Source organism: Rhea pennata, chromosome Z (genome assembly GCF_028389875.1).
Source record: "Rhea pennata isolate bPtePen1 chromosome Z, bPtePen1.pri, whole genome shotgun sequence".
Taxonomy (NCBI): domain Eukaryota; kingdom Metazoa; phylum Chordata; class Aves; order Rheiformes; family Rheidae; genus Rhea; species Rhea pennata.
Genome location: NC_084702.1, coordinates 45,395,192 through 45,420,752, shown reverse-complemented (window position 1 = coordinate 45,420,752; position 25,561 = coordinate 45,395,192). Strand labels below are relative to the sequence as shown.

The 25,561-nt window shown below is 36.7% G+C and overlaps 1 protein-coding gene across 4 annotated transcripts in view; it reads left to right on the top strand.

Annotated features, from left to right (window-relative positions):
- Window positions 1-25,561, top strand: part of PAM (peptidylglycine alpha-amidating monooxygenase) — a 136,236-nt gene that overhangs the window by 48,257 nt on the left and 62,418 nt on the right. For all 4 annotated transcript variants that reach the window (XM_062599075.1, XM_062599077.1, XM_062599076.1 and 1 more), the window contains exons 2-5: window positions 5,188-5,699; window positions 6,854-6,974; window positions 16,106-16,163; window positions 23,677-23,764. In XM_062599075.1, coding sequence (XP_062455059.1) covers window positions 5,608-5,699; window positions 6,854-6,974; window positions 16,106-16,163; window positions 23,677-23,764 — 359 coding nt within the window. In that variant the 5' untranslated portion in view covers window positions 5,188-5,607. The remainder of the gene's footprint in view (window positions 1-5,187; window positions 5,700-6,853; window positions 6,975-16,105; window positions 16,164-23,676; window positions 23,765-25,561) is intronic.

Below are 25,561 nucleotides of genomic sequence, written 5' to 3'. Positions count from 1 at the left end.
CAAAAATTGCATAATTTGGCAGTCATTCATGTTCCTGTCTATCCATCATAAATATAGTAATAACTTATTTCAAAGGCAACTGTGTCAATGCCAGTAAATGTATTCAGTTGTCTTCAGAGCTGTCTGAAGACACTGTTTCTATTCAGACAACAACAAAAAAAATTTTGTAAAATCTAATTTAACTAATAGGACTGGATTTTAGTCCTATGTCATAGTTCTTGCACCAAAACCATGCATTTATATGTTTTCTAGAAGAGACAAACGTGCTATTGTTTTAACAGGCTACCCCTTCTGTGAACTATACATGTGGATTCAATAGCCTCAAGAGATTTCATGCTGTTGAGGAAAGCTTTTACCAATTACTGGCTATGTAGTAGGTTCCTCAGATGGGTGCAATAGGCTGTTACGCCCTCTCCTGAAGCTGCTCTCTTTTCCCAATGGGCAACCTGCAGGTAATGCTCCTTTTAACAGAGAGCACCCAAATGATTAACGAGTCAGCAAAATCCACCGAGAAAGCTTGACTGCTTAGTTATCCACTTTTTTTGCAAATTTTTTGCCCTTTATGAATTACCTTTGTAAGCACTTTTTAATAAGAATTTTCATGTAGTTGTTCTAGTCAAATAGGAAGAAGATACATATTATTGTACGTTTCAATATATTCTGAAAGCGTGAAAGGAGTGAATCTATTTAGAAAGCATCTGATTAGTCTGTAGCAACGTATGCAACAATTTAAGTCAATTTTTCGTAAGTGTAAATACTGCTTCCTCTAATAGAGTGGATAATAGTTTTTCTTCTGTCGTGAAATGTTTATTTTAAAAATGGCCATCATACATACGCTCAACAGATCAAACTATAGGAAAGATCGTTCATAAAAGAACGATGATGAAAGCCATCATATTTCTTTTTTTACTTTGGTATCTGTATCTGAAAGGGTTTTGGTAGCAGAAGAAAAGCATTTGTAAAACCTAAATTAAACCACGAGATGAACTCTTCCTGAAGTACGTCTTCGCTTTTTACCTGACTTGGAGGCCTGGTTATAGTTCAGTGGCTGAACTGGGTGTTTGTATACTCAAGGTGCAATAACATGCCTGCGTATGCAATCACCAGGTATCTTCTTTGATGTCTTGTTTAATTAATTCGTGAACATGTCCTCTTGACATAAAGGTAGGAAAACTATAAATGTCTGTCTATAAAATATAAATGCCTGATGGCACAGATCCACTTCTGATCTGTTTTGATTTTCAGAGAATCAAATGTTCTCTTGTAGTTACCCCAGTTCTTATATAACACATGCCACAACATACAGGGTTGCAAACAATATTGTTGCTCCTTTTTATGAGGATGGCACCAAACAGACTGCTAATCAAATAGGCAAGTCTTCAGAAATTATGGTCATCTCATCCAGTGTCATGTTTGGGCTGATTTAGTTTGGAATTACTTTCACGGTCCAAGTACACGCCATAAATCTTTAGTATTTTGAGAACTGAAAAACGTGGGTCTGGGGAGGAGTTGGTTTGAACACTATCTTCTCGCATGTTGACAAAGTACAATGTCCAGTTTTCTATTTGATGTTCTTCTGATTTTGGGGGGATTTTTCTTCTTTCATCTTTTCCACCAGCTTTTCGCTCTGCTGTACTCCTGATGGAAAGGTTACCTACATGGCAATGTTGCCACATGTTCTTGTGCTTCTCAGCCGATGGTTACATTTCTGATATTTTATTCGGAGTATACTGTGGTACTGTTAGTTTTGCTTGTTAATCCTTACTCTGCCTGAATGACTGTTAGGATTGGAAAGTGTGTGGGAAGAAGCAGAGACCCTAAGAGTACCAAGCGTTTTTAGAGAAAGCAGGAACTTTGCTTCCTAACTGTGAAGTTAGTTAAAGATGCTTAAATACATTTCATTACCTGTGATCTAATGATGGCAAAACTGAGCTGCTGAAGCTGAAAATGTTGTCTGAGATGAAACAGATTCTGTGCTATAGGTGAAGACAGAACCAAGTAATCCTTGCTCAGTCCTACGGTTTTGATGCTTAAGAAATAAGGGAAAAATTACCAATGAGAAATTACCACCTGTGATACTTTCACGTCACTCCACTGTTTGGGGTGTGGTGGGGGGTTGTTTTGGTTTTGGGGTTTCTTTTTCTTTGCAAGTAGTGGTGACTGAAGGTGAGGTCACTTTGTTCAATTGGTACTGCACAATTAAAAAAAAAAGAATCTAATCACTAAACTTGAGAAGTCTTCTTCTATGGTTATAGCCGGCTTTATGAACTTCTAGTTAACACAGAGCTTTTTCCATAGTTTGTTTTTGGTAATTCATCAGTTAGTTGCTACTCTTTTTAAAAAGACTGATTTGTTTAGGGCACGGTGAAATAACGTTATCTTATTTTTGCGTGCTTTTTTTGCATTGTATTTGGATTTTGAGCTGCTTAGCCACCTCGTTTCTCAATCTGTTCAGTAGGATCTCTTCCTACTAGTTGCAGATGGCTATTTTGTGTGTGTCCGTGTCCGTGTGTGTCCCTGGTTTTTTGCCATTATTTTCTTTAATGTCAAGTGGGGCATGGGAGATAAAAGCACATGCTTGCCATGCCCAAAATAATTTTCATCTCCCTTGCACTCTAGTCTCTGTCATTAATTACCTCTATTAACCTCGCTTCTCCTGCTCCCTCAGGATCTCTTACTCTAAATTGAAAGCAAAACAGTGGTATCAAGATGTCCACGTAATGAACCTAAGTAACCGTATAATCTTATTATTGAATCTCTCATCTTCACTTTTCTCCCTCACTGTCTGATGTTCTTGCTCATTGCATCATGTCTAAAATTAGATGGAAATTTCTTTGTGACTGAGCTTCCATTCCTCCTTCCCCCTGCTTCGCCCAAGTTTAAAAGCCTATTGTGCAAGGGCCTGCTCTTAAGTACTAGATATACTTAATTTTTGTCCATTTAAAATTTTCATCCAGCTGATGAAACTCAGGTAAAAACAAAATTTGTAGATGAAGTGGGCCTATATTTAAGTGGAATATATGGATGTTAGGCATGCATGTGTAATGATCTCATTTGAGATTTCTTTGCCTTGTCAGATAATTCCAAATTCTTTTTATACTCTTGTGAGCAATCTTCTGAAAAGTATGGATCACCAGACATTTCCCTGTAATATTAAGCTATGTTCTGGTGATTTGTTCTGACTGTTACTATGCTTAACCCTACAGTGAGAACTGGAAGTTGCTGCAAGGAAACCCCTATACTAATGATCAGGTTTCTCAGTAGATTCCTTCTGGTGATTTATAGGCCAAGTAGATGTTTGTAACAGACTTGGCATAAACAATTTCTGACTTCATGAAGTTGGACAAAGTTAGAAGCACCTGTTTGTTTCTCAGTCACTTGAAAATATCTTTTCAGGTTCTGAAACTTTTAAGTTACAGCATTGTAACTCTGTAGGTGTTAAAACATGATATTTCTGCCTCTGTCCTTCAGAGCTGTCACCTGTGAAATGCACTTACCATACATACTGTAAGAGAAAGTGTAATTTCTAAGCATCAGTGCCTCCTAATTCAATACCGTTTAGTAAACATGTTAAATAGGGTTTCAAGTCTTAGGGTTTCTTCACCAGTTCTACTTCATGCATATTTTTTTTCCTCTGAAGAAAAGAGCTAAATAGCCGGAAAGTTGATTAAATGTGTCTGGGGAAGCATGAAGCGCTGCTTCAGCTGTGTTATGCTCATAACTAATATAAAAGAAAAGCATATTAGAAAAAAAGAACAGACCCCCCCCTCAAAATCGTTGCATAGAAACCGAAGAATCAAATCATAGTGTACTGTAATATCTCAGAATTCATTTCTGAATTCAATTTTATTCGTTGATCAATAGATCACAGAAATGAAGAGCTTCAATTTTATGTAAATGGAAAGAATGAGCCTTGCATCGCTGCTTGCATAAATGATTTTGGACAGCCTTGGACTGTTTTTTGACAAGCTGAAAATAAAGATGAAGTTCATATTTAGTTGTTTGTGCTGAAATCTTTTCTGTCATCTTTAATAAAATATCCAAATTAGCTTGATTATATTAATCATTATTTTTATGTGCATCTTTTATGAATACTTGAATGCAAATCTAGTATAGCCACCGAACCGTTGGCAAGTTGCCAGCGTGGCTTTTAGTGTAGGTAGGAGCACTGGTGTTTTGTTAGAAGCCTTGTCAGTGCAAGCACTCTCACATTGAGATGGAAGAGATTTACTTAAATGTGATAATTTAAGTTCTGTTTCATTTCAGAATCCTTCTTAGCTATTTCATCATCTAGTTGTGTTTTGACCATGGTTTCTAAGGGTTGAAAGACGGGGTTATTTGTTTTTTTCTGTTTCCTTAAGTATTTATTTTTATAAGCATTACTAAATAATGCATTTTAAAGGTTTTTCATCTTATTTATGATCTGAAATTTGTCTCCTGCCAGAACTGGTATGCTTAATAAAAACACTAGTATGTCATTGATAGCACACTCATTACTGCAGTGTTATTTTTTTAGCGTGCTTAAAAAAAATTTAAAAAAATACTTGAAATTGAAAGGCATAATCAACTAAAATGAGATATAAGAGTGGTTGAAGTTAATGCAGTAAGGAGAGTAATGGCTTGAGCTGAAGAAACCTTAATATACGAAAGATAAAAGCAGTATTCAACTAACATTATAAAAAAATTTGATTGATCTCAGTAGCAGTTTTTGTGCTGCATTTCCAGTTGTATTAAAAATAAAATACTTTGTCAGCCTGCAAGAAGTGCTGAAAATTAAATCTTAGCTGATAGAATTCAGAAATTTTGTTTCTTACCCTGCGAGTGGGTGGCTGTTCTTGGGGGAGTTTTCTTGTTTTTGTTTTTGCTGCTAGTAGAACACGTTACAGTTTGTATGTGTGAAATACTCCAGACTTTGGCTTTTGCGTGTTAGGGTTTTTGATGTTTTTCCTACCGTGCAGAATAGGAATTCTAGTGGGAGTTTTGCCTATCAATATTAAACATATCTGTGTGTCTGTCTCTGTGGGTGGGAGGGGAGCAGAGGGAGGAATCAACAGACTTGATGCATTCTTCACTGGGCTGGGCTAGAGCTTGGGAAAGTACTAATGTATTAGAAAGCCTCAGCAGGGATTTGCTGAGAACTAATGCTGTAATGTGTTAGTCATCCTTTATCTGCTTCTATTTTTACAGGTTCTGAAGGATGACTGACGTGGATTTCTGTGATGCCACTTAGTTGCTTTCACTGTGGATTGATAAGTAACCTGCAGATTTCAGTGTACGGCACTGGGAGAAAGCTTCAGGAGTGCCACTTTGCTTCAGCTCCTTAAGTGAACGAAAGTACAGTGTCATCTATCTGCAAGGGAGGATTCTTCAACAGATTCTTACAGCTAATAATAAAGACAACATAGCATCATCCACCTTCCTGATTTACAGTGCATCACCCTCCAAGACAGATGGTCTGTCAAAAGCTGTAGGATGCCTGCAGAGCACACAGTAATGAAGTAGTGAATTGATATCGCTGCTGCCGCCTAATTGTCAGGATCACAGCCGAGAGAGCTGCGCTGCCCTTTTTTTTGCTCCCTTGATCGGGCCAGGAACAGCAGGGTGGACATGGCTGGCCTCGTTAACAACCTGCTAATGCTGTTCCTTGTTTTTCAAAACAGCTGTCTGGGTTTCAGGAGCCCACTTGCTGTCTTCAAGAGGTGGGTTATGCAGGAAGACCTTGTTCTGCATGCATGCTTCCTTAGGTCTGCCATCTGTTGTTATATAACGGAAGTATGAAAAAGTATGTCCTACCTAAAAATGTGAGATATTTGTTGAGTTCTGCTCCCTTACTCTGAATATTTTTTCTGTAATTTTGAAATGATGTTCTTTTGTCATGTGAAAGACAGGAAGTCTAATGTTTTACCCCCAGATTGCTCTTTAAAATGTGAGTTTTCTGTATGAGAATGATAAAACAGTAATTAACAGAAATTTTCATAGAACTGCATAGCTGTATTTGAGACTTTACACAGTGAGTAAATACATGTCACCTACCCCTGTTAGCTTGCAGAATAAACTGATATGCCTTCATGAGAAAGCATTAACTAGCTTGAAATGAGACAATCTCAGGGGTTTTTGAAGTCTTGAACAGAAAGTTGCGTAGGCAAATTTGAAGGTACCACATACGAGAGAAATAGCCTATTAAGTCTTTAAATTAAAAAAAGTGTGTTATTGTATATGAGGTACACTGTGCATTGTAGTTTTGTGTCATAGTGTCATTTATTCAAAATTTCTGTTGGAGTTGTGTCATGTCTCAGTTATTCTTCATAGTGATCTACTTTTTTTCTTTTATGTTGCATTCAATACAGACTTTAACAATCATGTAAAGTAGTACAATTTACTGTTTTTCTTTACTGACATACAATAGGAAGACAGACTTGCTGTCTTCCTTAAAAATTTCCCTTTTGCACTCAATTGAGATTTAATCTGTATTGAATTCTACATCAGATATGTAGTCTCTTTTTCTTAAAAAAAAAAGAAGTCTTGAATGATTAACAGTATTTGAAATATTTTTGTGAATTAATTCTTTGTGTCACATATATCTCAGACGAATATTTAGATGAGCTGGCAGGTTGCATTTAGTATTTTATTACATTTAAGCTAATGCTTTTCAGACTTGTCTGTCTGATTGTTCATAGGAACTGCTTCAAAATGTGCTTGGTAACTAAGATGTTTTTCCTAAGTTCACAAAGAAGTGAAGTTTCCAAATCACTTTTGGACTCAGAGTTGTCAACTATTTGTTTTGAAGCCTCATCATTTTAGAAGGATATAACAAAAGGCAGTATTTTTGAAATCTTTCCTTCTTCTCTTTAAGGTATAAAGATACTACTAGGTCTGTTTCTAATGAATGCCTTGGAAGCAGCAGACCAGTGATTTCACTCGGTCTTTCAGATTTTGCACTGGACATTCGCATGCCTGGGGTGACTCCTAAGCAGGTGAGACAAATGCAGTTTTTCTTATTGCCATTTATTCTTCGTTTTGTAAGCCAGGAAAATGTTACCTGCAATATCAGCAAATGAGCAGGGTAGAAGAGGGTAACTTCATAGATCTGTGCTCTTCTGCCCAGAGAAGAGCAGAAATCAGAAAAGTTACTTCAGACAAAAGAAGTCTTTTTGTTTGATTGACTTTTTGTAGTATATTGGTTTCATAAACTGAAATCCTGAAGTTTATTCTGGGAACATAACAGTGGAATAATACTGAAAGCAATACAGAAGATACAGGAGAATTACTTTTAAAGTGAAATATCTCCAGCTGTGCTACAAAGATATAATTTTTTTTTGATTACAATTGACACCAAATCTCAGATAGTCCCTCAGTGCATTTAGTTATGTTAAACTGAACACTACCACAACTTAGGCAAGTTGAGAAAGACTAAGCAGAAAGCATTTTATTAGGATAATAATTGTGACCCAATATTTGAAAGCCCTAAAATACCCTAGGAAAGCTACTGTAAACAACTTGGAATAATCAACTCTTTCTGATGAAATTGCTTATCTTCTCCTGAGCCAAATGAGTAAGAATGAAGAAAATTGAGGGTTTTTTTTTTAATATCTCTTAAGAATCGTATAGATTTCTGAGTTTCTAGCATCACTTTTGCAGGTAGTTTCATTAAGTGAGATGAAAATGATCGGTTTTTTGCAGCCTGACAGTGCAGGGAATTACCTATGTCATTAAAAGACCATACTTTTCTTTTAAAGGGCTGCAGAGGCTTGGAAAGAACATGATGTTGTGCTGCAGTAGCTGATGACTCATTGTTGCAGATAGCACTTTCAAAAAAAAAACTGAAGGGAAAACTTAGATTTTTGGTTATTGGGGAGCACCCCTCTGAAACATGTAATTTGGAGCAAGCTGTGTCATTCCAGTGAGTGCAAAACAAAAATGTAGTTTCTTCTAGAAAATCTCTATCTGCATCAAAATGTTCAGTATCTTTTGGAAAGAGTGAAAAGTATTTTCCATTTATCAAGCTACATATGTGGAATTTCTTGTGTTTGTGTGATCTAACCTTAAGAATCATTAGTTGAAGATCTGTGAACAGGATTTAACTGTGAAGAGTTAATTGCTTCAATTTTTTTTTCTTTCCTCTCCCCCCCCCTTTTTTGAAGAAAACTGTTGTAGTTAAAAAGAGGAAAGAAAATAATACTTTTCATTTATGTGGACCTGCATACAAAAGTAATCATGTAGACAGTAAATGTGAATTTTATGCTTTAGTTAAGATTTGGGGGAGGGATGGTGGGAAGAAGCAAGAGCAGCAGCATGCAATTTAAGCAAGGGAAATAATGAATAGCTAGCTTTATAAATTTTAAGTTTTGCTCATGTTTTGTGTGCTCTCCCTTCTACCCTTGCCCACACACAGTGCCACATACTAACTCTACAGGAAAGTTGTCTTCTATTGAGACAAGTTAAACATTGTTAAACTCAGCAAGAAGTAATGGCAGAAAAGATGATCTTCATTTTCTTGAACTCCACCGCAGGGAGTTTCCAGCAGCTCCATAGGTCTAGCATTATTCGTTTGCCTTTGACAGAAAAATCATAGTAGGGAAGGAATTGTCTTTACAGAGGGAATTTTTATGTAGTGCCTTCTTACTAGTTAGCTGTTGTCTTTGTGTACCTCTTGGCCCTTCTTACTAGTTAGCTGTTGTCTTTGTGTACCTCTTGGCCCTAGTTGAGGACAAATGTGTGGGTTTAGTGAGTGTGGCTTTGTTCTGCATTCTGGTTGTCCATATGGACACATATGACACATATGGACATATATTGGAGCGTATTTGAGAAGAGGAAAGGTTTATACTGGCAGGATTTATCTGCAGGTTTGTCTTCCCTTGTGAAAGATGCCAAAAGAAATCATTGAAATGAAGGGGACAGAAGCACTTTAAGTGCTTTGTTATGAGCTCTTGGGGGATGTGTCACTTTTGGTAATGGCTGATTCCAGTTTCTGAGTTCTCAATCATAACTATTTGTATAGGAAAGGAAAAAAAAAGGGGGGAGGGAGAAGAGGGAAGGGGAGCAGCAATTATTGGAGATGTGAATGAATTAAAAATATAGAGAAAAAAATAGTAGATTTAGAGCAGCATCAGTATGTTTTATGCTTTCTGTTCTTCATTTGCATTTTTTTGTGAAGAGGAAATCTTTTGTTGTATTACTATGCCGTAATTTAGTACGGAGAAGTGGAAATTTTATTCAGATCAGCAGTTGGTTAAGCTGAGGAATCAAGAGTGATATATTTTGTGTGATGGGAAAGAACTTTCTTCTAATGTAATGTTCTGCATGAAAGATACAGAAGTAATAGTGCAGATGGAAAAGGCTTCAAGAGGACAACTGAATAACTACGTTGCCAAAAACAAGGCTATATTGATTATTGAGATTAAACTCATTATAAAAGCTAGTTAATTTGCTAAATTAAGATAAATTTAATCTCCTGTTTAATTAAAAAAAAAATCTGCTTTCTCATTTAATGTCTACATATCTTAATTATTTGTCTTTTAAAGAAAATTGTAGAAAGATACAGTAAAATATTGTGCTCATTTGTAATACTGTTTTGTGTAATTCAAGATGTTGAATATGTAAACAATGTATGCTGTTCAGTTGGGCACAGTCAATGTAGTGTTCAGGCAAAGGAATTCATGAATCATACTGCCAGAGGGGATTATTGCAATGATCTAGTCTAAGCTCTTGCATGAACCATGCCATTGAATTTTACATAGTATTTTTCATTTGGAGTCTCATCACTTGTGATCAAGTTGGAGTTTATATTTTAGGAAGACACGTTAGTGTTTGAGGACAGTGAATAGAGAATCCAGCCCAATTCTTTCTAACTGGTACATCAAGTTATAACTTTACCAAAAAAAAAGGGGGGGGGGGGAGGGTCTTTTCCAGTGATTGTTTTTCTTCCAATTTCTATTCCTACTCACTACATCACGTTACACCTTTGTCATAGGATAGAAATCTTTTTTTTCTCTCTCTCTCTCTCTCTTTCCCTCTCTTTCTCTCTTTTAGTTATTTATTTTTTTAAATGAATGTTTATAGACCATATTTAATTTGCCATTTGCCTTTTCTTTCCACAGTCTCAATGACTGAACTTACGGAATCTCACTGTAAGATGTTTTCTTTAAGCCTTGAATTATTATTGTGGTCCTATCCAGAACCATCTTCAACTTTTCTGCTTCTTTCTGTCATCAAATGACTTCACTAATCTTCTTAATGGTGTGGTCTCACCTTGAAAATGCTTGTTTCTACAGAGTGCAACTTCTAATATTCGATTGCAACTTGTATATTTAATTTAGCTAGCCAGAGACCATCAGGACCTTGCAGAGATGTGAAATCAGATGCTGGATAATTTTTTTGTTTTTGTTCATTTCTGTTAATACATTTCAGCTCAATGGTACTGTTGCAATGGCCAGCATAGGTCAAGAGTCTATTTTAAAAAAATAATTTCTTGGAGCAGGTTTTTTTGAGGGGGCTGGGGGGAAGGGAAGATGTTGCCTATAGAAAGAAGATTCAGTAGACTTGAAAGACCAGTGCATAAGATACAGGCAAAGATGCTCTTCAGTCAGACACTCCATCTTGTAAAAGGCTACTAATAAATGTTTGGCTTATCTCAGCTGATAATCATTAAAGCAAGAATTACATATTGTAATTCATACAGCTTTTAAGATAAGTTTTTTTTTTCTGATAGCTTTTTCAGAAGATTTTTGAATCAGTAGGAGTTCGGAGAAGTTCTTCACCTTAGCACTTTTCAGCTGGAGCTGTCATTTCTGAAACAAGCAGCTTAGTATGTTTGAGATGCCCTGGCATAAATATACTGTACACATTATTATATTATTCTTTTTAGAGAACTTGCACAGAATCCCACTATGAGGCAGTTCTTTTTCACTGTATCTACCTGTCTAAGATAAGAGTTTTCTTTTTTAAGTTTCTGAAGTGTACTTTCTTTTTTCTTTCAGGTTCTGACACTATTTTTCATTGATTAGAATATCGTATTTTCAGCATATATGTCAGCTAGCCTGTGAAGTAATTCTTGCCTCTCTCATTTTTTTTTACCCTCTTTTCAGTCATTTAAGCCCAGTCTTGCATACAAAAGACTCAGTTGCCTGAACATAAATACTGTGCCGCATTTCAGATTCTCTGAAGCAACCGCAACATCTAGGTGGGGCCGGCAGATATGCTATAGGGCCTACTGGAAACTAATGACCGGCTTAAAGTCTGTAAAATGTAAGCCTGGTCCACAGAGGAAATATGAGTGCATATTTGAATAGCAGGAGAAGGAGGGAAAAACAAACCAACAAATAAAAAAACCAAAAGTTTTGTATAATCTGCATGGAGAACACCATATAATGGTGATGGAGGTGTAATTCCTGGTGCAATGATTTGAACATGGCCAGAGCTAAGGTCGGTCCTTGCGTCTGTAGGTTGGCTGTGTACCCCTATGTTAATAGAATTTGTAGCTTAGCTTTTCAAATATCTTTTAAAGCTGCATAAAGTTCAGTTCATAGGTGTCACATGCGTTATCTATAGGCTGTGGGAAAGGCTGCCGTGATAAATGTATGTGTGTGTCCCCAGTAGTGCTGGAGTTAATAGGTGTGTGAAAAATCTGTGCAATATATTGGTACTTCAGGCATAACAGGGGCTGCATTGCCTTATGTGCCCTCTCTTAAGTCATTCAAATTCTTTCCAGTTTATAGAATATGGTGACCTTTCCAAGTTTTGATTTTTCTGTTTTTGCATTATATTCTATGGCTGCAAACATCCCTTGGGGGAATCGACTAGAACTGCCCCTTTACTTGGCTTAAGAGTCCTCTAACTGTGAAAATCTGTCCCTGAGTTGGGAAGTGTGTTCTTTCAGCAGAAGTGCCAAGCATGAACAAACACCTGAAATCATCCTAAGCACACTTTATGAGCAGGGGTCACTGAAGCATACATTCAAGCAATACAAATCTGGAAGTTGGTGAAGTAGACTTCTGGCTTGGTAAATATGTTTTACGTTCATTGGTGCTTTTGGACGGTACCACCTCTCATAAGTGGTGAATAAGTATCCACAATTCTTAAAATAGTTTATGCTTTTTCTTAGATTGTTCCAGTTGCAATGCAGCTAAGTATGAAGTGCAAAGAATAATTTCAGGGTGCTGTCCAGGTGGAGCATGTTTAGGAGCGGTGGAGAAGAGAACCAGAGGCTACCTTTGTTTCTGAGGAAAACCTTCTATAATCATTCTTTATTAACATAGTTATAATAAAATTATGCCTCTTCACACTAGTTTAGTAGTGCACTAAGATGGTTTATTTAAAAATAAAGTGATAGGATTTTTCTTTCCCAGAAGGGATGTGATCAGCTCGGTTTGAAAACAAGTCTACTCTATCAGCTCTGCAAGCCAGTAACACTGTTTTACTTTTGTGACTATTCATTTGTTAATAACCAAATATGGAATAATGATTAAAAAAAATACAGAGCAACTGATACTGTTTCTTAAGATATTTTGTTTGTTAAAAGGGGTGGGTTTTTTTGAATTAATTACTATTATATGATGGAGGCTGGACAGATTACTTCCACTTGAACGCAGTTTGCTCAATTAGTTTGGTACGGTATTGCTTCAGTTCTTAAATGTACACTTGAAACTTCATAAATGTTACTGAATAGGTTAAAAAGGGATAAAATGTTATTGGGTGGGATACTGTTAATATGGAAAGGGTATGTGTGGGGGGGTTCTTGTATAACGGGCTTTGCAAGTCTTTTGTAAACTATTTGATTTGAGCTTCTACCTGTAGGTCAATAGTGATTTGAATGCCTGTAGATTTCATCTTATAGTTCAAACTACAATTTATAATAAATATTATAAAGCATAAATATATACTGTACTTATGAAAAACTACGGTGAAAACTGTTTTATATAATACTATAATAAATATAGATATGTATTATATAAATGTAATAAAATGAGGAGGAAATTCGATCTGTCAACATGCACAAACCATTGTCACTTTTTTCTTTCCCTTCACTACCAAAATACAAGTGGAGATCTTATTCCAAATCCTAAGACTTGCACTGAGTCTGGAAAAGACAGTGAATAACTTGTTGAATTTCACAATGAGCAATAACCAAAAAAAATTTTGGTTGCTTGAATGGATTGGGTGCTGATATAATGACTATCAATACCAGCAATTTATAAGAAGCAGTGCAATTTTTAGTGATGACCATGAGTAATCATAGAATCAGTAAGGTTGGAAGGGACCTCTGGAGATCATCTAGTCCACCCCCCCTGCTCAGCAGGGTCACCTACAGCATGTTAGACAGGGTTGTATCCAGGCAGGCCTTGAAGATCTCCAGAGAAGGAGACTCCACCACCTCTCTGGGCAACCTGTGCCAGTGCTCTGTCACTCTCACAGGGAAGAAATCCCCCCTCACGCTCAGGCGGAACTGCCTGTGCTTCAGTTTCTGCCCATTGCCTCTTGTCCTGTCCCATGGGACAGCTGAAAAGAGTTTGTCCCCGTCCCCCGACACCCTCCCTTCAGGAACTTGATTAATATTAAAAAAGGGGAGGGAGGAAGTAAAAGGTGGTGGTGGCAGGAAAGGGGAGGGTAAAGGGTAGTAGTGTTGCATTCTTCTTCCTCTGCCAGCATGCTTTTAGAAGTCAGATTTTACTTTCAAAGTTCTGTTCATCTTGTCTTTCTATGTTTTTTTGAAAATACTTGAGTGGATGGAGTTGTGCGTACTGGGGCAATTACATCTTGTTTTTTCTGCTTATTTCTTAAATGCTTGAGGTTTACGTAGTAATAATTTCTTTCTGAAGGCTGAACAAGTATGCACCCTTGTGCTCACAGGCATGCGTATGGTGAGGTAGAGAGAAAGGGGCAGAATTATTGTTGATTCTAGAGTGAATGCCTCTTCTAATGCTTTAGTGTTGGGATGTTTGTGTCCTTGGGTTTGAAGTCTGTAAATTTGACCATTTGGGATCAGCTGTCAGAATCTGTTTTGTTGGATCCAGTAGCTGATTACTCATTTGTTTATCTTATTTTGGTAGCTAAGTAGTGCTTGGCTCATACATCAGAAACAAAATTGAAAACGCTTGACTATGCCAGACAAGTTTTCATGTCAGTAGTGATCATGTTGATTGACTGAATTATCCATTTGGCCCAGCAATCTTTTTTCTGACCAGACCTAATAGCAGATATTTATGGAAAGAGTGCAAGAAGTAGGATAAGAGAGTAGGCATTGCTGTAACTAAAACATGCTCTTCTGCTTCCAGTAATAAGGAAAGTTCCTGGCTCAGAGACTTGGTCCAGACAATCCTGTTCAATAGATCGTGGTAGTTCTTTGGGTCATGATTCTGTCAAATTAGTTTTTTAACCTATCTATAATCTTGGCTTTTTTTTCCTTTCCTCTTCAAATATGCCTCTTGGCTTTTTAGAAATTATTGGAAGCCTTTTGAAAGGGAATATATTTAGGTTAATCTTGTGGGGTTATGTCCTAGTTTCTCTGGCCTTGAAAAGTACACTTGGATAGGGAGGAAGAGGAGATGACCTGTTGGGAAGTAGTATGGGTTGGTAGGCTGCAGCAGTAGAAAGGAGTGAGGGATATGGGACTATACTGAGTGACGTGGCATTGTAACAGCTCAATTTTCATTCTGTAAATGCATATATCTAGAGTACACAAAGCCATTTATATCAATTGTATCTACTGGCCTTTGCTCATCTTTCCCATCTTTTAGCAAAGAAACACAAAAAAACTGCTTCTTATCTGTGTACATCACTGCTTTGTGTAATCCTGTACTGTTATCACCATTGTACCTGTCCTTCCCCCTCAGTTGCATCTAATTGTTTAAGTCTGTTTACAGCATCCTGTTTTAAATAGAGTTTGAAACTTTTCGGTAGCAAGAACTTCATCTCTTTTGCATAAACTTTGTGAATGTCCTTTCAGATTTAGAGTTTGTGGATGTGCCTTTTTCCTTAAAAGCTGTAAAACTGAAAAAAGTTTAAAATATTTAACGGTGAAGCTGTTACTCTAAAAGCCATATTCCTGACCTTGTAGACTACTCTGTTGCATATAAACACAACATAGCAGTGAATTAATTTCATTTAATAGAAATCCATATATTCTACTATGTCTTTGACCAAATGTCCTGGTAAAGCAGACAGTGGTGGTCTGGATGCTCCCATAGGATTTGCCCTGCATTCAGCAGACAAAGATGAGGCTGCCTTCATTGCTCGTTTTGGGGGAGTTCACGTGCATTTATAAACTGTAGCTGCCCCCTACCAGCACATTACTAACTGTTTTCTTGATGGATGAAGACCATAGCATAAGATTCATGATCCTTCTTTCAGTAGGATCACCAGTCATGGTTTTACTGCTTTCTAGGACTGTATTTGGTATTGTAAGCGCTTTCCTAATGAGCCACGGTGCTTATTCATGGAAAAATCTGGATTTTGTGTGTGGCCTTTGGTCAGAGTCCCTTACATTGGTCAAAGACAATCACAGATCAGATCTAGTTTTTGCACTGATTCTACTCTTTTTCTTTATTTTAAGAAGTGTGTGAAGTTTGTTAGAATGTCCGGTGAAGAATATTTTGGTTGATTGTAATTGGAGTTAGATGTGTGAATCAAAAATAAATATACTTCTGTGATTGCCATTACAATGGCACAAAACTTTAAATTTTTGTGAACTACTTATATAGATCTTGGAATAGAGTAAAATACTGATTTAGGTAGAAATGTGTTTAGTTATTAAATGCCACTTCTTTGTAATGCAGTGAGTTTATAAATACTAAGAGAATACTGCACACCAATCTTGAATAAAATAAATCAGAAGCTCAATAGTTCTTTTTATTTTATGTAGCATATCCATTGATTTTTATTCTGTATATTTGTACCATTGGCAGGGTCCCCTTCAAGTTTAGCAGGGAAAGGTTGTTTAACCATTGCAAATAAACTCACTGCTAAGTTTTAGAAGAGTTTAATCTTCATACCAGTTTATTTAGTTCTACCACAGTCATCTTCAGAAAATATAGAGAATTTTGATGCTTCTGTTCATTCTAAGCATGCCTGATTTTTAAGATAATTTCTGTTCTTTTGTGTCTTTCAATAGTCCGATACCTACCTCTGCATGTCGGTACCTCTCCTGGTGGATGATGAAGCCTATGTAGGTGAGTGTGGGTTGGCTGGAAAAAGCTAAGTAAGACTTTAAGATGTTTGGGTGTATGGATTTTTGATGTGGGTGTGTTTTCTTTTTCTTTTTTTCTTTATTTTTTTTTTAACTCTTATCTACTTAATTTTTGACTGTCAGAGTTTCTAAAATGCATTCATCATGACTAATGTAGGAACAAACTAGAGAGAGCTACTTAGAGTTGAGATAACAAACTGCATCTGGAGGGATTCGTGAGAAATAGTAGTTAAGGAGCTGCATGCAGATGCCTCTGGCAGCCAGTACCGAACAGTCCCATTTGTAAAGTATTGGCTTTCTGTCTCTGGCCGGATGCTTAATTCCACTCTGCTGAGCAGACTGTTTGTTTACCTGCTGGTGTAGGCTGTAAATCCTTCGTGCTTACAGTCAATATTGAATGCAGTAAGATCTTACCTATCTAAGGGGAAAAACAAAACACAAACAACCAACTCATCTTCCTTCCCCACCTCCCCCCCTTTTTTTTGGTTTGTGTTGTGGCGTGAATAAGATGACAGGCAAATAACAGGATCCACTGTGGTAGTGTGCCAGTGCATAGGTCATATGGATCTGGGAAGCAACACCATCTGTTCAAAATGTCTTCTGGGTGCTCTTAATTTTATTTTGCCTTGCTTACAAACATCCAGTTGCTTAGGTAGAGAGAAGGCTTGTGAATGGTTGATTTTACTGAAGGTGGTTTCACTATCATAACATACAATAGAATGAGATAAAACGGTGAAAAATATAATGTTCTTTTCTCCTTTGACTCTGTCAGTAAATTTTAGGCTGTTGCCTGCACATACAGTGAATACAGTGGAAATCTTGTATAGTTTTTATTGCAGAGTATTATGAGCACATAGTTTCACATGAATCTCGTTGCATAAACTGATATTTTAACCCAAAATAGTATTTTGTTTATATTTGATCGTGGTAACGAACAAAAAGGGATGCAAAAAAGTAAATTTTATTTGAGACTTATATATATGTGTGTGTGTGTGTATATATATATATATATATATGTGTATGTATGTATGTATTCATTCAGTAAAGGAGTCTGCTCCTGACTGAAAAATTACCTTTTTGGTTATGAGCTTGGCCCTAGGAAGAAAGATTAGCATAAAAGGAATTGATTGTTCAATCTCTTATCACATATAAGAGATTGCATTACTATGCAGTGTTTGCAGTGGACTCTCCTGCTTTTTTTTTTTTTTTTTTTTTTTTTTTTTTTTTTTTATGTGATTGATGAAAAGGTATACTAACCTGCTGTTTAAGCAATATATATTTAGTGCTTCACTGAGTTTCAAAAATCCACAGTTCAAATCTTTATTAGGTTGCTGCACATGTAATTCTGTAATTTGGTGTTTACTGGTATTAAATCAATATGAAATACTTCTAGTGGCATATACATCTAAAATGACCTATTAAAGAGTTTGCTCTTAAAAAAAAAAAAAAAAAAGGGGGGGTATTTGTGCAAAATCTGAATGTGACTCATGTAAGGCAACCCTTTTACATTTTTGAAGGCTGAGAAGTTTTGAATTTTTAGATGCTTATATGTTCTTCATCAGACTCTTACCAGGTTTAGTCACCGTTCCATTGATCACTGTGCTTGAGTCCACGTAGCACAAAACAATACAAGCTCTGTATGAAGAAACTGTTCTGCTTTTCAGTTGGGGTTTTGAGGAGAGCAAGAACTCCATTAGCAAATTTTTAAAAAAGAAAAAAAAAATCCTATTCTGTAAACATAAAGTTTTCCCATAATAGCATTACTTCCAAACTTTTATTTGTGTCCTAAAACCAGAACAAATAAAATTGCCATTCCTTTTTTTGTGTGTGTGTTTTCCAGGAAAACATGTAAGTGTGTGGTTAATCTTTAGCATGTGATCAGTTCCACCTGATTTTAGAGAAATCATTGGAAAGTGATTTCAAGGGAAAATGATTTGTCAGATTGGAGTCTTTGCAATAAACAGAAATTGTGTATTCATTGGAAAGACTAGAGACAAACATATCCAACTGTAGAATGTATAAAAGTGCAAAAAGACATATCATAAAATACGTCAATAGCAAATTAAAACTTCTCAGGAAAGAAAATGGAGCAAGAGATTTTTACAATAAGAATCATCTAAGAAATGAGATGCTTTAACTATGTCTTAATATCTTTAAGTGTTGTGGAACTAATTATTAGCTTACTTGCATACATATATTTTATGTTACTTAAATAGGCAGAGAAGATTGATATTCACAGAATGAAATCATTCTTTTTAAAATCGTGGCTTCTGTATTTTTATCTAGTCTAAGCAGATTCTGCATGCCCCGTATTTCCAATAAATAGTGTAAAAGTACAAGAGAAATTACACGAAGTGTCAATGACCTATTTAGGTAACCTGAAATGGCCTGAAAGAAGGAGTTTTATTTGGGAAACTGCTATGTGTGAATTACCCTTAATTGATTACTGGTTTACTTTACGATAGAAGCTTCTGAAACTGAAAATAGGAGTTTCTGTTGCTCTGGGTTGCTTTTCAGCCATCCCTTGAGAGGACAGCGTTCTGAAGAGCTTGCAGCATGAATAGACGGGAATACACAGGATGAAAACGGAATAAGTGTGGGAAGGGGAGCAGAAATGCAGAGGGGTGAATTGCTGAGAGCGTGTGACAGTTCAGTGCTAATGCTTAGAACAGGACCCAGATTTTCTGCCTCTGGCCTTCGCATGTGGCACTTCCAAGTAAATATTTTCCCACTTCTGTGGTTTTTACCCCTTTCTGCTTTGTTTTCCTATTTTCTCCCCTTTGTTGTATGCTGGTGGAATTTAAACTCTTTGGAAGAGGTGACTTCTTTTGAACATTGCATGTGGCCAGTACTACATTTGTTAGTAGGTAGAAAGCATTGTCCATAACTCTTCCAGTTTTTTTATGGAATTTACATTTGTGAGCTTTGAATTAACAATTAGCTTTGTTATTCCCCTGAGCATTTACAACCAGTAGACATACAGTCATGCTTGCACATGATGGAGGGTATAACTTCCTACCACGCGTCTGAGGCAGTGTTGTTCCAGGCTTGACCAACTTGTTCAGAATCAGTTTTAAGACTGCGTAAGCAAGATTGCTTAGTCGCTTCTTCTGATAAACTGCTACCAACTAGAAGGAGGAGTAGAACACCCTAGAGGTCTTTTTCAGGGATACATCTGCACATTTTGGCAGATGCTGTTTACTATAAGAAATTCTTTATTGGAGGGTCAAACGGTCAAGGTTGAGATTTCTGTTTGAACTAGGCATTTTTTTTTGCTTGAAAAAGGCTGTAAATACTGACAAAATGGGAGGTGGGTGTTTGTTTTGGGGGACTTTTTGGATAGACTGTGCCACAGGTGTAACAATTTAATGTTAGATACATACCTTTTGCTCCTATGAAATGAAATGGCTGTGAAATTAATACGTGAAAGATTCAGTGAGTGAGATTAATAAGTAAATGTTTTTAAGAAGGATGATTACAGCAACATTAAAAAAACATCAGATTTTCTTCTTCCACCTTATGTTTGATTAGTGTGTATGGATAAATAGCTAAACCAGAAAGTAGATTGAGTCTTTAATGGTGCAAGCTTTGATTAAAAATCGGCTTTTGACTACTGAGCTGTAGTGATAGCTAAAGGGTGTTCTACAGATACACACAAGAATCGAGTCTGACAGCAAGCTACTCAGCCAAGAAATTTGACTGTCATCTTCATCTCCTTGCTTTCACTCACATGGCTGACCAGTAAATAAATGTGTCTTTTTCTTACTGACTGATGATAGGTCCCTATCTGTCAAATTGTACTGTACAAATGAGAGGGAGCCTGTTCAGCAACACAGATGGCAGTAATTAGATGATTTATTGCTTTTTTTCCATATGTGACTGTAGGATGTTGTGGATTTGTTACCCTTGTATAGCTTATATAAACTTCCTTAATACCTACTAACAATGGCCTCCCTGAATTGAAGTTCTCTAATGTCTCTCTAATCCATCTTACTGAACATAGATGTGTTGATATATTTCTTTAAAGTGAATTCAATCATAGAATTTAGAAGGAAGCTGTTAAAAAAAAGGGGGGGGAGGCGTCAGTGTTATATGACTGAGTTATTTGCAAAGTTGAACATGTTAGAAATGAATTGGTTAAATACATAGTTTTAACTAGACACTGATAGGGTTAAATTGATGTCCTCTCCATCCATTTCCAATCTGTTCATTCCTGTTTCTCACTGAGTTCATAATTCAAAGTAGCACTTTGTTAGGCAAGTAAGTCAAACTTTATTCAGGTTTACTGTATTTAAACTAAATCTGTTACTCTTTTATCATTTCAGTAGTCACTTTATGCCACTTCTCCATGCATTAAAAAATAGATCCCAATTTAAATGATAGCTGTACCTGCAAACTTGAAGTAGAAGTGATGTTGGGGTTTTATGGATTCTTTTTGCTTTTTGTCCACTCTTCTAATTTTTGCAAGTGTACATCTTTTTTAAATGTTAAGCTTAGAAAATTTTAAAATGTGTTGGACTCTACGTGTTGAGTCAAATTTGAGGTGCAGTCCTGTTGTTGGAGCTTTCAGTTGGATGCAAAATAGCTGAAAAAGGAGGAACCTGTATATGAGACTTTCATTGGTATTTTCCTGTTGTCTAATAGTCCTTTAAAGGCTAAGTATTTATAAGATACAAGTGGAATGAATATTTGCATGCCAGCAGTCTTTGGCTCATCCATTCTCTCCTCATGATGCCACAAACCTGAAGATCTATGCAATCTTTTTCTAGATCAAAAAGTTTGAATATCATCCAAACTTGGAAGTCTCCAAGTGTTCTCATATGCTACTTGATACCTGTTCTACACAATATACAGGTATTGGCTAATTGTCAATATCTGTAGCTGTAAAGGAAAATATTTTGTGGGGAAGTTTTTTGGTTTGGGTGTTTTTTTTGTGTGTGTGGGGGGGTACCTTGGTAGTAACAAGTGCTGCATTTGCCTTAAATTTAATACTAACTTGTATGATTTTATAGTTACAACTTATTTTTAAGGGCTTTCTTTTCTCCTTCCTATTTTGGAAAAGTGATGTAAGCTTGGAGTTCTTGCTAAGAAAATTATTATACAAGAAAAGAATAACCAACTCTGCAGAGCTCTCAAGCGCACAGACAGACTGAAAGGTTTTTAAGACTTCTTTCAGCGGGAATGGTCAGATATGTGAGCTAGAACAGCTGTGTACACACAGTAGTGTAGTAGTTCACATGGAAACCTAATTTTGCTTTAGTTGTGGTGCGTTATTCCTTGTCAGTAGTAGAATTTAATAACTTACTCGTAATAACTTTTGCAATAGCATTTAAAGGTCCATGCACTAGAACATCATTGTAACGGGCACTGTGCAGAGCAAGCAAAAGCCTTCCTGACTTCCGTGTCTGAGTAAGTACAGAAGGTGGCAGAACGGCCGGGGAGTCGAAAGAAACAGGGAGACAGCATGATGGGCAGAGGCTTCAGCGGACGGGGGAGCCTCACCTTTAACTTAACGAAGCCTTTCCTCAAGGCTGTCTTTCTAAGAGATGCTTACAGCGCGTTTGGTACAGGTGTCAGGTTCCGTGGTAAAGACCACTGTATTTCACATTTATGTGAATACTGCTTATGAACTCCTTCGGAAATTTCATTTCTTGCTTAAATTGGTAACAGCAGCTTTAAACACCTATAAACTATGATAGAAAGTCCACACTAAATGACATATTGTCTACCTACGCAAAAGCTAGTCATAGTTTTGCTATTAAGTATTAGTGATAAAAATGTCGAAACAAAAGGTCTTGCTGTAACACAGATGTGGTTTGTGGCTATGGAATGAGTAGAATTTGCTGGAAGGGAAGAATTTGCTGTTGTCTTTGGACTTTAGTCATACTGGCAAGTTCAGCAGTTCTGAACCCACTTTTAAGAATACGCAGAGCGCAGAATAGCCTTGATTCAGCCCATCTTTTGGAATGTGTCTCCTGGGACCTGGGGTCCCAGAGTGAGGCTGGCAGCCTTCATCTTTCTGCAGCTCCCACCTGTTCTAGCAAGCCGGCTACTCACCTGCCTTTCAGACCAAGTCTGCTTTTGAGCTCGCGTTGCAGAAGGCTACAGCAGGATACACGGGTAGTCCTCTTACATCCTCACTCCCGTACAATTTACTGCATGCCCTATGTCTTTGACGTAGGAATTTGGGTTCTGTGCCAAAATTTCTGGCTGCTGTTCCTCATTTCTCACTGCGCATCTTGGCTCCAGAAGATAGGAGTAGAAACTATCCAGTGTGTGTTTTGGGGTTTTTCTATTTTTGTTGTTTTTCTCATATGACTGGAACAGTAGTTCACAGAAAAATTCACTTCAGGAACTCTTTCTTAGCTGTATATTCACATACCAGGTTGGGATGCAGATAAATCTGCAAACTTATGGTGCGTCTGTGGCTTACAGCTTTGTGGTCAGCCTATATTAAGGCTTTTATAACAGCTAGAACACACCTAGCTTGCAAGTGTCTATGTACATGTAAGGCCAGGAGTGACTCAGTTACTACAATTTTAGATTTCTGCCGAAGAATAAGGTTAAAAGCCTTCCAAGGTCCATCCCTATCTCGAATGAAGGAAAACTCCTTTCCATTCCCTATATCTGACGTATTTCAGAACGAATAAAGGAAGCACAGCCTGTTTTGTTCCTAGAAACACTATCGTTGTACATCAACAGTCAGTGTTATTACAGCATAATGTCAGTAACTTTTTTACTCTACTGAACAGGAACACTAACATTTGAGAAGCAAAAACAGTGTTCTTGTGGCGTTGTACAAAGAGCAGTCAAGTACCGAAGATTCACCTTCATCTAACCTTCCAGTCATGAGGAATATTTGGTCAATGTGATTGCATTAACTTTAATCTTTTTGGTTTCCATTCGAAAAGAGTTCACGTGTGAGTGAGAATACATTATAATTCTTTTCTTGGAACTTTAGTCCTAAAAAGAGTTGTAGCAATATTTTGCTACAAGTGGAACATGGTAAGGAGACATCACTCCAACCAGTGCACAGCTCTTAATTCTAATTTACTGTTTGTTTGGATTTTTGATGGAGACAAGAGGTTAAAGAAGTAGAAAAGTACTATTAAATCACAAGTGCAAATTTTGAGGCGAATGGTCAAAAGACTGGTTATGCTAAAATTTGCTGGGTTACATTGATATGCTAAGTGTCATATTTAACATCAGAGGAAAAAGGAAAAATGCAACAATTTTGCGTGAAAACCTGGAATTTTTTATTTTTAATCACTAAATCAAGTGTGATACTTTAGCTTGGGAGAAAAGGCCACTGAGTGGAGATGTAGTAAAGGCTTATAAAATTGGAAGTGGAACGCAGAAGGCAAATAACAAGCAACTGGGGCACACGTCCATTGTGTGGAGCAATATGGAGCAATGATGGCACAAAATGTTCTTCCTTATGTGATACATGGTGAGAATAAAGACAGCTTGCTTTTTTTTATCATTTTGTCTTTCAGTTGACTTTAAACCTCATGCCAGCATGGACACTGTTCATCACATGTTACTCTTTGGATGTAATGAACCCTCTTCTACTGAAAATTACTGGTAAGAGTTGCAGGCTCTTATTTACTGTTGTACCTAACTTCTCCTGTATTGGTTGCCTCCAAATGAATCTTTTAAAGTGTCACTTTCTAAATTCTTTCTTGAGTGGAAAAACTGTGAAAGAAGAAGAAATATGTAGTATCCTAGTCTTCCCACGCTTCAGTTTTGCTAATTTTAGTTAAAGCTTTAAGAAGTGTAGCTAAAAATACATCAGCAATAGTTCTTGAATATCGCAGTTGGAGTAATTTGAATGGTCTTTCTCAGTGTGAGGGTTAGCATGTGTTTTCCAGGTTATGTCTACAGATTGTTTGTATTCTGTGTTCTGTAGTGAATTGCTACTTCACTCTTGAGTTTATTTTATTTCCAAAGAGAAAAAAATAAAATGACTATTTCTGAAAGAAAAGACCAAGGAAAGTACTACATCTGTGAATGGTATGTTGGCGTATGCAACTGTCAAATTTTTAGAGCTGTGATATATTTGACTGGCATTTTGCAACACAGCATAGTCTGGGATTTATTTGTTTATTCTTAACTGAGTCATCTGTAAGGAAGAGGGAGAGGTCTGTTTTCTGCTTCTTGATGCCTGTCTTCTTGATGACTGTCTTAAAGAAGGTTTAAGAATGCACATCTCTGCCATAATAGCCCAAAATGAAGACAGACAAGATGTTTGACAGGACCTCGAACTTCAGATGCCCTTTTTGCACTCAACTTGCTGAATGCTATTTCTCATGCAGAAACTCAGAGCTGTTGTGGCCAGGCACTACTAAGAAATCTAGACTTCTAGTTCATATTTAGAAGCCCAAATAAATGACCTGCTTTTGAAAAGTGAATACTGAGAAGCTGTCTCTGCAACTATTGAGGAAATTAAACTATCCATGAGAATAGAAAAGCAGGATATATCATCTTCAAAAAAATTCCCATGATGCTTGTTTGACAGCAGTATAAAAATGCTAAGCTTTTTGTTTTTTATTCTAAGTCAAGTTTAATGCAGTTCAGCTGTAGCTCCCCTAATTAGATAAATATAGTTAAATATAGAGAAGATACTATGCTGAATGAGAGACAATTATACTCAACTTCTGAAAGAAAATAAACTTTGAGAAAAAAAACATTCCTATTTGCAAAATCACTAGACAGTATCAGCATTTTTTGTGTTCTGACAGACAAGTTATATGATTTGGATAAAATTACAGCAAATAAGTATTAAATTATCTGAATCCAAGTGGTACTATTTTATGATTTTAAAGTGATGTTTATAATAAGCTTTTTGGGGGGGGGGGTTGCAGGAAAACTTTATTTCCTCCTTTGAGTCATACTTGGGAAATCTTGTTTTATAGAAAAGACTTTTTAGCCTGGGACAAGAGGTAAAGTCTATTGTACTATTTCTAGGGAGTGGATATGATTAAATTCTTGAAGTTAAGAATCTTCTGCTGAGGACAGCCTGTACCTTGGAGACATTGGTCATAGAGACTTCAAGTGACACTTCATAATCCAAATTCTAGGCAGTTCTGATAAACCAAAATCAGTAATTTAAACCATAATCCATAATTTACACATGGATGTGAATTGAAAATTGGAGTAAGGCAGTGGTATAAAGCATTGTCAAGTATTTAATTAAAAAAAAGTCAGGGAGGCTTTATTGGAATTGTTTCTGACTTTATTCATCCTTCAAATACATTGGGTCAGCAGTCCCAGTTGAGGTCCCCTCATTTCTCAACTTCTTTGGAAGTAGCAATATATGTGCTTTTGGCTTTGTTCACCCATTCCATCTAATATTTTTCCTATGTTATATTTTTCTGAGCA